The sequence below is a fragment of the Nannospalax galili genome, unplaced genomic scaffold, assembly GCF_000622305.1.
Source record: "Nannospalax galili isolate Female #2095 unplaced genomic scaffold, S.galili_v1.0 scaffold2810, whole genome shotgun sequence".
Taxonomy (NCBI): domain Eukaryota; kingdom Metazoa; phylum Chordata; class Mammalia; order Rodentia; family Spalacidae; genus Nannospalax; species Nannospalax galili.
This window is the reverse complement of record NW_008327211.1, coordinates 22,473-34,574: the sequence shown is the minus strand read 5'-3', so window position 1 is coordinate 34,574 and position 12,102 is coordinate 22,473. Positions and strand designations below refer to the sequence as shown.

Below are 12,102 nucleotides of genomic sequence, written 5' to 3'. Positions count from 1 at the left end.
CAGATTCATGGGCTAGCCTTTGATGCTAGAACTATGTTGACAAATTGCCCTCTGGAGCCTGTGAGTGGCTCCTGCCCAGGAGACATCCATACCACTTGGCACCAAAATACTGACCAAAGTGTGTCAGGAGTGGGAGGGCAGCAGCAGATCCACCAGTATGAGTTTATTTTTACTTTGACTATGGAAACACGTCAGATCTTCCCAATTCTGCAACATCATAATTTGTTCCCTGGGAGACAAGATGCCAGGGAGCTGATGCAGACTACACCTGATACAGCAGGTGAAGGAGGACCTCACTGGACCTTCCCTGCACCTTCAGTCACAGAGAGAATTGAGGCTGCCTAAGGACTACACACACCCTGCTTCTAGTGCCTAGCATTAGGGAGAGGACTTGGCAAACTCATGGCGGCTATTACCCAGTTTCACTGAATTAGAACTTAAACAGCCCCAGTTTATTGGGATCCTAGGTGACTTTCTATTACCTCCTTTCTTGTCATTTCTTGCTACCTCTAGCTTGAGATCAGGGATGACTGGAAATATTTTGCTGTGATTCCCACAGTCCTTCTTTTGGCTCACAGACCCTGGCAGGGTTATCAGAAAGGAGAGTTGTTCTCTCAACATATATGACCCATTGCTGGATGATGCTGGGGCTAAATGATGGCTCCAAGTCATAAGCTTGGACTAAGAAAGCCAGGCTGGACTCTCCCACAGTGTCATCATAGAGACTGAGGTGACCCTGCTGTTCTACCTTATCGCCCTCTCTTCTGAGGTTGTCTCTGCAGTGAATACCCTCACCCACCCCTTCCCTGACCCTGCTCCCTCAGGCCTCACCTTCTGATACTCTCATTTGTTTAGTGAAGACATAAAAGACCATGGGAACTGCCTCCTCCCCAGGATTTTATGAGGGGCTCAAGAGTCAGACTCCACCACTTCCATCTCCCATGGGAGAGTGAGTATGTGAGACGGGTCCTTGTCATGGGCAAAGTCAAGTGTGTGTTGTAGGATGGCATGTCTGTCTACCACCTCTGAGTGTCAGGAAAGTAGGGTTAATTTCACAGTTGTCACAGTCACTGAAGAATACACTGTGACATTTAGGGGCAATAGCACCAACTGAAGCTGTGAAACTCCCCAAACTCCCTCCCCCTGCCTGGAGGAGAGTCCACCCCTGTCTGGTCCCTCTCCAGATGGTGACAGTTCTCTCTGGATGTGAGCAGGTAGATTCACACTCGATAGTGAACTGCCTGTGAGGGAAGAGTGAAGAGAGACTTTGGTTTGTAACAAGGCTGGGAGAATTTTGTGACTTGAAGGATAAGGGCTAGCAAGCCAGTCCTTTCTACTCTGAATCAATTACATCAGCTCCTTGGCTTGAAGTCATTGTGAACATGAGTACAAATCTAGGTCTACAATCTTTTCCGAGGCATGTGAACACTAGGTGGATGTAACATAAAGACATGGGGATATGTAGGTGGCTGACCTTCAACACTGACCTTGAATGCCATTCAGTTCAAGATTATCGCTGGTGTGGTGGATAAGAAGTTTCAGCCCAAGACTCACAGGAGCTGCTGGCCTCTGCTGATGTTCACCCTGTCCACAGCATCATTGGTGTCAATGTTGACTGATACAGCTGAGCCATCCACATGGTGAGGTGCAGATCCAACCCCTTTGATCCCGGGGAACTCATTTGGTGGGTGGTGGGAGCTCAGAGTTCCACTAGATCATGTCCATTCCACCATACACTGAAGATTGTTCTCTGCCTCTCAGATCACGGACTTTGCCCTACATCATAAAGAAAATAACCAAAGGGACATTTCAGGCTACACTGAGCAGCACAACACACAGATGATGAGATTCCGTGAGTCTTGCCCTAGTAAAGAGAGCTTACACATATCCTGCTCAGATAGTAATCTGCAGAAACAAAGCCTGTGGTATGTGGGATTACCTGAAGATTTACCGTCATTCCCTTTGACTTATTCTGTCCCAGGCCCCATGTCTCCACCTGAGGCTGCTGCCTCCTTTCCAGGACACTGCTGAGTGTGGGAAAGTACTTAGGAGACACTGAAGACCCCAATACTCTACGAATACAGTTCCAGGAGATGATGGGGGACATCGTGTTCATGATTCCTCCCTGTACATAGCATGCATTCTGAGTGAGTACATCTAGAAAGATGCCTTTGAAATGGGGCTCTAGCTCAGTGACAGAACACATTGCCTCATGTGAATGATGTTATTGGTTCAAACCCTAGAACTGAAAAAAAAGAAGCATGATTCCTAGGAGGCAACTCAGAGCTGTGGGTCACAGGTGAAGCCCGTGTCCCCAAATCCCCATTTACATATTTATTTTGTTTCTTGTATCATGTACCAAAGGGCCCTCATCCCAGAAACTCCTCATGTCTAGTGTAAGAGTGTGACATCTAGGTACAGATGCAAAAACAGATTAATGATACTCTACGAGTTGCCCACATACAACATAGAGTTCACTTTGATGGACATTTAAAATAACCCACTCATTCATCTATTTCTTCCCCAAGAGGTGAGTGACACAATCTTTTTAATAAGTCTGGAAGTGTCCATAAGACATTCAAGTTTGACACAGTGTATGGTGTATGTGTGTGTGTGTGTGTTTGTGTGTGTGTATGTGTGTTCTGAGGTTCCCCTACACACACATACTGGTGATGCTAGGAAGCCTGCATTTGCATGCCCAGGACATCTGTGAATATGTACAGCTGTGATGTGTGTCTTGAAGGTAGGATGGAGTATCAGAAGGTCCAGCCATGATAGCAGAAAAGATTGCTATCAGAAGCATAGCAATCTATTGTCTCCATGAGCAGCTCCCCTGAAGACCGCAGGCTCCCCATGATGCTTGTATTTCCCTTCGTCTTTCATTATACTCATTTCAATCTTATCTTACTGTTGTCTCTAAACTTCTTTGAGCCCTCAGTTCAAAACTGTCTTATACAAACATGACAAATTGTGCTCTATCTGCCCGTGTTCCCCCAAAGCATTTTCTCTCTGCCATTGAGAGGCTGGATCCTTTGTTTTTCCTGCGTTGCCCACCCTGAATACCAGGGGACAGGAGAGAGATGCTTCAAACCTTCAGCCTGGGCTCAGGAGCTGGGCAGAGGGAAGAACCTGTCCTCTGAGTGAAGGACTAGTGTCCGATACTTCTGAGGCCTGAAACGTTACTGAATTCCTGCTGCAAACTCACCTCTGTGTGGTTTTCATTTCTGACAATGCCCAGGATACTTCATCAAAGGGGATTTTAGACTTTCAGTAGCTGTATTGTTTTTGAAAAGCTCAATTGTGGAATAATTTGTATGTAATTAGATTTATAGCATAGTTTGATAAATTTGCATAAAATAAGTGATCTGTGACCATCCACATGCACTTCAAGCATGAGAGTGTTTCTTTCACTTGTAATATTCCCTTCATGATCCTTATATTAATCAATGCCTGACCTCCACTCCCAGCAATCACTTGACTTTTCTGATGGAATAATTTGGAAATTGCATACAATTTAGAAACATTAAAGCCCTGTCTATGCTACCACGGTAAAGGAATAATTTGTCACTGGTTCTGTTACTAAGTGCAATGTCTTTGAAATTCCAGTGGTACTGTCCTTTGATTGAAAGTGTCACTCCACATGTGAGCACAACACACTTTATCCATTCACCGACTTTATGCACATCTTCATGACTTCTGTTTTTTTCTTTTCTTTTTCTGTTTTTTTTTCTACTTTCAAGGAAGTTGTATGAACTTTTAAAAAAATTAGGATCTATTCTAGGCTCATGGAACAAAGAACAAAGGATGAAGAGAACACAAATGCATCTTTTGATTCTCATCAATGAAGCTCCCTCATCCAAGAGAGGGCCAGGAACACAAAAGGTCAGAAATGGTCAAAATGTAGAGAATAAGAGTCTACACAGTGTGGGTTCTTGGACAGGGCTCCTATATTAAAATCCACACACACAGGACTCAGGGACCATTGCAGAAGAAGGGTTAGAAAGATTGTAAGAGCCAGAGAGGAGGTAGGTGCCTTACCATATGTAAATAGAGTCCTACAGGCTCCTGGGACCCTTCTCATATGGACCTATACCAATGGTGTCAGCATGCACAAGAACCATGCAAACCCAAGCAGACAAAAACCTAGCACAGAACTTTGGAACTGAAGAGGAGGCCCCAATCTTAGTCAAAGAATTATTGGCAACTGATTACTGCTGGGTGAGGAAGAGCAGATCTTAATGGGAGAGACTCTAAATAGGCTGACTAGACCTCAGTGAATTAATTTGCACTGAGGGACATCTGGGGACACTAACTTGGCATGATAGACCTTAGCACAAGTGACAGAATATATAAATTCCATTGGAGGGGGCTATGGGAGGGAGCCAATAGGGAAAGGGGTATAAAGATGACCAAGATGTTCTGTATGAAATACACAAAAATTCAATAAAAATATTTTTTAGAAAGAAAATGGGAAAAATCCATCTACTGACAATAACAAAAAACACAACACAAAGAAGACTTAAAGAATGAAAAAGCATAATTAAAATTTGGATTTTCTTGCTAGGCCACAGACTCCTAGTGATTCACATGTGACCATTCCCCAACCATGAAGACCCTTGTGTATACCCAAAATGTATTACATCTAGAGACAGCAGTCAATGGACCTACACGAAGTTTGCTTCACACATGAACAGGTTGGTGTGTCCTTTTAAAGTTACCCTTCCTTGTTCTCCTTTATAAATATTATAATAAACACAGACATGATTTCATTTACATATGTACATATATACATTATATACTAGGATCCTTATATGAAAGAGAACATGTGTTTTTTTTTTCCTTTCTAGGATAGGGTGACCTTGCTTAATATACAGTCTAGGTCCATTATTTACTTGGGACTATTGTGATTTCATTTTCCTCTGGAGCTGAATAACATTCCACTTTACATATGTACCAACTTTTCATTACCCATTCGTCAGTTGATGGACAACTAGGCTGGCTCCATTTCCATGCTATAATGTGTTAAAAAACTTTGCAAAACATGAGTCTTTGTGATTGGTGTTTTCATTTCCTTGAACCAAAGCCCTGAGAGCAGCATTGTTGAGTCACATGACATGTGTATTTAGCTTTTAAAGAAAATGCTGAACTGTCCTCGAGAATGACTGTATCATTTTGCATCACCTCCAGCCATGTAGTAGGACACCAGGGGCTCCCTGTCTTTACTAACCCTTGACTTCTGGGTCTTAAATATGATTACATTGAATGGATCTGTAATGATATTATTGCAGTTGTTGCCATGAACTTTGAGCCTATGCTTTCTTTAATTTAAGATCTATTTTATTGTTTGTAATTGTATGTATGTGTTTGGGTCTCTGTGGTTATGTGCACATGAATGAGTGCCTTTGGAAGAGAGAAGTGACAGATGCACCTAGATCAGGAGTCAGAAGTGGTTGGGAGCTGTCCTACATGGGTGCTGGGAATCGAACAAAACTCCTCTGCAAGAGCATAATGCACTCTTAACTGTGGAGCCATTTCTCCAGGCTTGAGCCTCTGCTTTCATATATATATGAAAGCCACTAGAGTAGCCACATTTGGGGATGGAGTGAACAAGGGATGAGTATTTAAGACATGCCAGAACACTAGTGTATTTCAATGGAGCAGTCATGACTTAATATATTATATGAGACTCTCTCTTGTCCTCCCCAACTTACTACCTGTTTCCCTCCACAGAAACATACCTGAGAATCTTCTTTGTTCCACATTTTTACTATGACTTTGGCCACTATTGACACAGGGCCTCTGAATGGTAATGCAGTAAGTCGCAGAGCACATGGGGACTTTCTCCAGCTGAGCTATGAAAAAGTCTGGGGATTAAGATGAAACACTGGGATGTCCAGGGAACCTGAAGAAGCTTGTTCCTTGACCCAAGATTGAAGGAGCTGTGGACTTTTCATCCCCCACAGCCCAGCATTTCCTTTGGTCAGGAAATTGAGAGGAGAGGGACGATCTTCCAGGAAGGGTTGGGACCACACACTGGACAAGGGTACATTGCAAGAAAGACACAGAATGAAAAAGAGTCCTGTTAGCTGGAGGGGCAGGGGAAGTCACGGCTGTAAACAGAGAATCACCCAAGAGGAAGCTCTATAGTGCCAGGATTAGGGTGCTCCAAACTACTGGGGACAGGAAAGATAGAGCCCAGACCAATTCCCAAACTGCACTAAAGGTGGTCTGACTTGTTCCCAGGACTAATTCCTATAGGAAGTGATTCAGGGCTAGATCCTGTACTCTTGGTTACCTTACATTGTGATTCTTTATCATAATGAAAATCCTATTCATAGACCCGTATCTCCAGTTTTATCATAGACTCTGAGAGCCCAGATAGTTCCCAGTGTTCATGCCAACAGGGTTTTTCATGTGGGTGCCAATGAGATAGTTCAGCAGACTTTGCTTTCAAGCTTGCTGGCCTGAGTTCCACCCTGAGACCCACATGATGGAAGGAGAAAACTACCTTACACCGGCTGTCTTCTGCATTCCAAAAGTGTGCCCTGGTGTGTGAGAGTGCCCACACATACATACAGTGAATAATAAAATAAATAAATGAATAACAAAATGAATGAATGAATGAATAAATAAATAAATAAATAAATAAATAAATAAATAAATAATGTCGCAGGGCATGGTGGCACATGCCTAAGCCAGCCTAGTCTACAGACTGAGTTCCAGGACAGCTGGGGTTACAGGGAGACCCTGTCTCAAAAAGACTCTCCCCAAAATAATAGTAATGTCAAGCAGATAAATGCCAGTGAAGTTGATCTCGGCAGGTGTTAGCCACTAGAGTGGCCACATTTGGGGGATGGAATATATAGGAGATGCATACTTAAGACATGCCAGAACAGTATTGTATTTCAATGGAACAGTCATGACCTAATGGGAGGGGTACATGCAGATCCTAAGATCATTATAGGGTACCAGGGACTCTGAAGGTAAGTTCAATAAGCTAGGAGTCTTTTTAAAAATACTTTGTTTTTGAATTTTTGCCATTTTCATACAATGTCATTTGACTGAATTTACATCCCCTCCCCATCTGCACCTTGCCTTATTGCATCCTGCCTGATTTAATGTACTCTAATATATATTTGATAAGGCCTATAGAGTCTAATTTGGGTTTCCTGATGTCCTTCAGTGTGGGGTACATCCACTGGAGCCCGATTAACCTACCAAGAATCTCATACTTGAAAGAAACTGTCTCTGATCACACCAACAACCATCTGTTGCCCCAATCTCCTTAGGTGAGGTTGGAGTTTCTTATCCACTTTCTCATAGTATACTGGAATTTTCCTGGATTGAGTTTGTATGGGACTTGTGCATGCTGTCACCATTGCTGTGAGTTCAGATTGAGTAACTGAAGAACTGTCTGGAAAACTGCTTCCTTGTGGTCATCAGCAACCTCTGACTCTTATAACCTTTCTGCCTTCCCCGTTCTGCAGTGATCCCCGAGCCTTGATGGGCAGAAGTTTGAGATAAGTGTTCCATTGAGGGATAAGCCTCTTGTTCTGTGCTTGTTGACTAGTTGTGGGTTTCTGTGTTAACCACCACCTGTTGCATAAGGAAACTTCTCTGGAGAGAGTTGAGCAGTTCTCTCCTATGTCCTGTGGTCTGTGTAGCCTCAGGTTCCATACTAGGAAATGAACCTAACCTTAAATCCAATAAAAGAGGGGTTGGTTACTCTCATAATATTTGTGCCACTATTGTACAAATAAGCATATCTTGCCAGGCCTGTTGTTACTGTTAAACTATGAATCTTTTTTTTTCTTTTGAAATTTTAACATTTATTTTTATTTTATGTGTATGAGTGTTCTGCCTGCATTGATATAAGTGCACCCATGTTATGCAATGCTAGTGAAGTCAAAAGAGGGCATTGGATCCCCTAAGAGGGCATTGGATCCCCTCGAACTAGAATTAAGGACAGTTGCTAGCTACCATGTGGATACTGGGAACTGAAGTCCAGTCTTCTGCAAGAACAGGTAGTGTGGTTAACCACTGAGCCATCTCTCCAACCCCAGGAATGATATTTTTGATGTGGTCTTAAGTTGGTTTATAAGTATTTTATTGAGAAATTTGCATCTATGTTCATCAAGGAGATCAGTCTGTAATTTTCTTTCTTTGTGGTGTCTTATCATAGCAATACTTCATAAAAACACCTTGGAAGTCTTCTATCCTTTTCTTTCAGGCCCTCGGGTAGTTGGAGGCCAGAGGGAAGCCAGAACCCGGCAATCTCTGGTGATCTGTTGAGCTCCCAGCAGCTACCCCAATGGAGGAGGTCTGAACCCAGCCTCTCAGGCTGTCTGATAGCTAAACTGTGAATCTTAAAAGCACAGAAGAGTCTTCAAGATGAAGATCACACACAGGGCTTCCTAAGCTTAAATGCTATTACTCATGTGTGACATCTTGAGAAGACCTCCTGGTTTCTCCTGTTACAACTTTCTGCTCCCTGAATTCCAAAACACCACCCATGTTGAGCTGGTCAGTACAAAGACAGGGATCCTGGTGATGCTAAGTTTGAGGAGAGGGTTCCTTGTATCCAGAAATACTGCAGAAGCCATGCTGTGCCTTTCAAAGAAGGCAAAGGAGGAGAAACAACCCAGGTGACATTGCTCCAACTGCTGGCAGTTCCCTAATCAGGCAGTTCTTTGGGCAATAAAAAATTTGCCCCACCCAACCATGTTCCCCGCCTACATTCTTTTCACTTCAAATTCCTGTTTGAGCAAGGTCCACACACTGTGTTTGCTATCTGTGAAAGGAGATCACCCTGCAGCAGCACAGACTCAGGCCTAGGCCGATCATGCCACTGGACAGATTTCTTGGCTGGGTGAATGCTGTGGCCTGTGGGTTCCTGCTTCTCCTCCTCCATGTGCAGGGTAAGACACCTTAGGGGTGCACTGGGGAGGGAAAGTTATCAGAGCTGCAAAATTCCGCAGATTCAGAGCCTTAGATGGTGGGAGGGAAGGCACCAAGGATGGAAGACGTGGTAGAGATGGTAGATGACAGAAACGTGTGCCTAACAGTGCCCTCATCAAAGATCACAGGATGAACCCTACAGCACACAGAAGGTCATAGATATCTAAGGTCATCCCATACAGAGGCACCAGATTAGTGTGAAGAGCTCTGAGGAGAGCTGAAACTGTACATCAGGGGAAAGAAAGACCAAATGCACATTTCCCTCTCTATGTGTCTGTGACATTAGCTGCTGCTGAACTTTGGATAGGAGCAATACTACCTTCATGTTGCCACAGTGTATTTCCTCTTCGGCACCCTTCTAAAGTACCTGGGCAAGGTTCCTAGCCCTGGACAAAAACCGGCCACCTCCCAATCCCACAGCTGAACTGAGAGACCCAGGATTCCCCTTCCCACTGTATACCCTGGTGACAATAAGAAAGGCATTCGCTCATTCAGTGTGGTGCTAGCTGATCAGAATGAACGAACACTGATGGAAAATCTTCACCTACAGGCCAGGAATCAGATAGTCCCATCCGGACCACCTACACGGGGCAGGTGCGAGGCAGTTTCGTCCATGTGAAGGATCAAGTAGGAGTCTATAGCTTCCTGGGAATTCCCTTTGCCAAGCCACCTGTAGGACCACTGCGGTTTGCACCCCCTGAATCCCCTGAACCATGGAGTGGTGTGAGAGATGGGACATCACAACCAGCCATGTAAGTCCTGGGGCCCAAGAGGCTGGCGTGAACAGGTAAACTGAACTCTGGACCACACTGTAGTTCTTCCTCCATCTCAGCCCCACAGCAGTTTTCTCTGTGTCAGGGAGAGTCTCCCATGCATTTTTCTGATGCATGTGCCAAGATTTAGAGTGAAGCAACCTTGCCCGGCTCCTGAGTCAGAGTCTGGCTCCCATAAGAAGTTAGATACTACAGAGAGGAGCCAAGACAAATTGTTTCTACGTTCAGACTATGCAAGTATCTCTGCCATGATGGGAGGCGTCTCTGGGCAGGAGTCAGTGTAACCTCTTAAGCAGTAGGAACCCCTGAGTCAATAAGCAGACACTGCAGGTCCCTGGGAGGGGCAGTGGTGGGTCTTTGGCAATAACACCCTCCACAGTCAACTCTTATAACCAATAAGGCCAAGTGCCAGTGACCAAAGACCAAGTATATGTGCTTCCATATGGAGACTGTAGAGGAGTTTTCCTGAGAGCCTGAGCAGGGGATGAATGATGTTCCACTATCCTATGGGACAGTATTGCCCATTCATTCCTATAGTCCCTTTGTGGGCACAACACCCTAATAACCATGTATCTTACCTTCATTTTCTGATACTGACAAAAGCAACTGAGGGGTGAAAGGTTGTATTACAGGTAAGTGTGGACGCCTGGTCATGCTCAGCTCACCTCCTCTACTCTAATACAGTTCAGAAGCCCATTCTTAGGGAATAGAGCCACCCACAGTGGGCAGGTGTTCCCACATAATTTAAAGTAATTAAGATAATCCCCCACAAGCATGCCCACAACCAATCTGGGCTAGATAATCCCTCATTGAGATTCTCCTCCCAGAAGATTCTAAATTGTGTAAGTCAGCAATCACAACTAACCATCACCACAAGTACTAAGGAGAACAAGGAGAAGTGGTGAATGTCACCTCATGCAGCCAATCATTTTCAAAGAGACTCCCAGAAATCTCCATATCCCAGTCTCAGGAAGAGCAACATCCAGGCCCACATAGAAGTGGACCTGGATGGAAGTCTGGGCTCCATCCCACCTTCCACAGAGCCTGTGTGTCCTTTACCTTTGTGGGAATGAACTGCAGAGAAGGATCTGGTATAGCATCATGGAGAGCAGCAGCTGAAGGTGGCTGAGAGCAAACCCAGACTCAGACCTGGTTTTGGTCACCACACATCTCTTGGTAAAACTTCCTTCCACCATCACCAGGTGTCTACAAAATTCTGATATGATGAGTTCAGAGGGTCTGAAGAAGATGAATCTGATCATGCCTCCCACCCCCATGTCTGAGGACTGCCTATATCTCAACATCTACACACCAACCCATGCCCATGAAGGCTCTAACCTGCCTGTGAGTATCAGGCTGTGGTCAGTGGAAAGGGGATTTCGTCTGTTGGTTGATTAGAAGGGACAAAAGCAACCTGAGCCCCTCCGTAAGGTAGACCCTGATAAATAGCCTTATTCTGTTGGGTTCAAGAAAGATATCTTAGCCATGATGAGCAGCTGAAACCTTGGTATAGGGCACAGAGCTCTGGAGATCTGAGAGGTCAGAGACTCTAATTAAATCAGGACTCACTATCAACTTGAGCCTTGCACAGCAACTCAGGTGCTCAAGACTGAACACTTAGGGTACTTAAATTTCTAGATATGGATTATCTGTTGTAGCATGAAATATGATGATGCGAGACTGGAGAGATGGCTCACTGTTTAAGAGGACTGACTGCTCTTGAAGAGGACTTGAGTTAGAGCCCCACAACCCACATGGAGGCTGCAAACTGTCCTTAACTCCAGTTCCAGGGGAATCCGAAGCCCTCTTCTATCGGTATTGCATGACAGGGGTACACTCACATACGTGTAGGCAATATACTCATACACATAAAATTAAAATAACAGGTAAAATAAAATAAAGAAATACGATGCTTTTCACAAAAAACAGGAGAGAAACCCATGGAGACTCCTTTTTCATTCCACAGTGAGGATCCAGACAGTAATGTTGATATTACTCTCTTTCCAGAGCCATTAATCTAAGCCAAGATGCATGATATTGATGAAGGCCAGAAATATACTTATGGGGCCATTACATTTCCATGTCTGTGGCCCAGATCTTACAGTACTAAGAAGTTCTCTATATATTTATACCTGCACACTGTTAAAGAAGTTGATAATCTATTAGGCAGTTCAGCTAGAGCTTGAACTATCTAGAAGGATCCTTGCATCCATTTTGATTTCCTCAGGTGATGGTATGGATCCATGGTGGTGCACTGGTTATAGGAGCAGCTTCACAGTTGGATGGAGCCATACTGACAGCCACTGAGAACGTGGTGATGGTCTTTATTCAGTATCGTCTTGGTGTCCTGGGTTTCTTCAGGTGAGCTGGG

At 44.3% G+C, this 12,102-nt stretch overlaps 1 protein-coding gene across 1 annotated transcript in view; it reads left to right on the top strand.

Moving 5' to 3' along the window:
- The first annotated feature begins 8,799 nt into the window (after positions 1-8,799).
- LOC103732661 (pyrethroid hydrolase Ces2e-like) overlaps positions 8,800-12,102 on the top strand; it is a 9,693-nt gene continuing 6,390 nt past the window's right edge. Inside the window, exons 1-4 of the mRNA XM_029561985.1 lie at positions 8,800-8,918; positions 9,509-9,710; positions 10,934-11,075; positions 11,959-12,092. Coding sequence (XP_029417845.1) covers positions 8,843-8,918; positions 9,509-9,710; positions 10,934-11,075; positions 11,959-12,092 — 554 coding nt within the window. The 5' untranslated portion in view covers positions 8,800-8,842. The remainder of the gene's footprint in view (positions 8,919-9,508; positions 9,711-10,933; positions 11,076-11,958; positions 12,093-12,102) is intronic.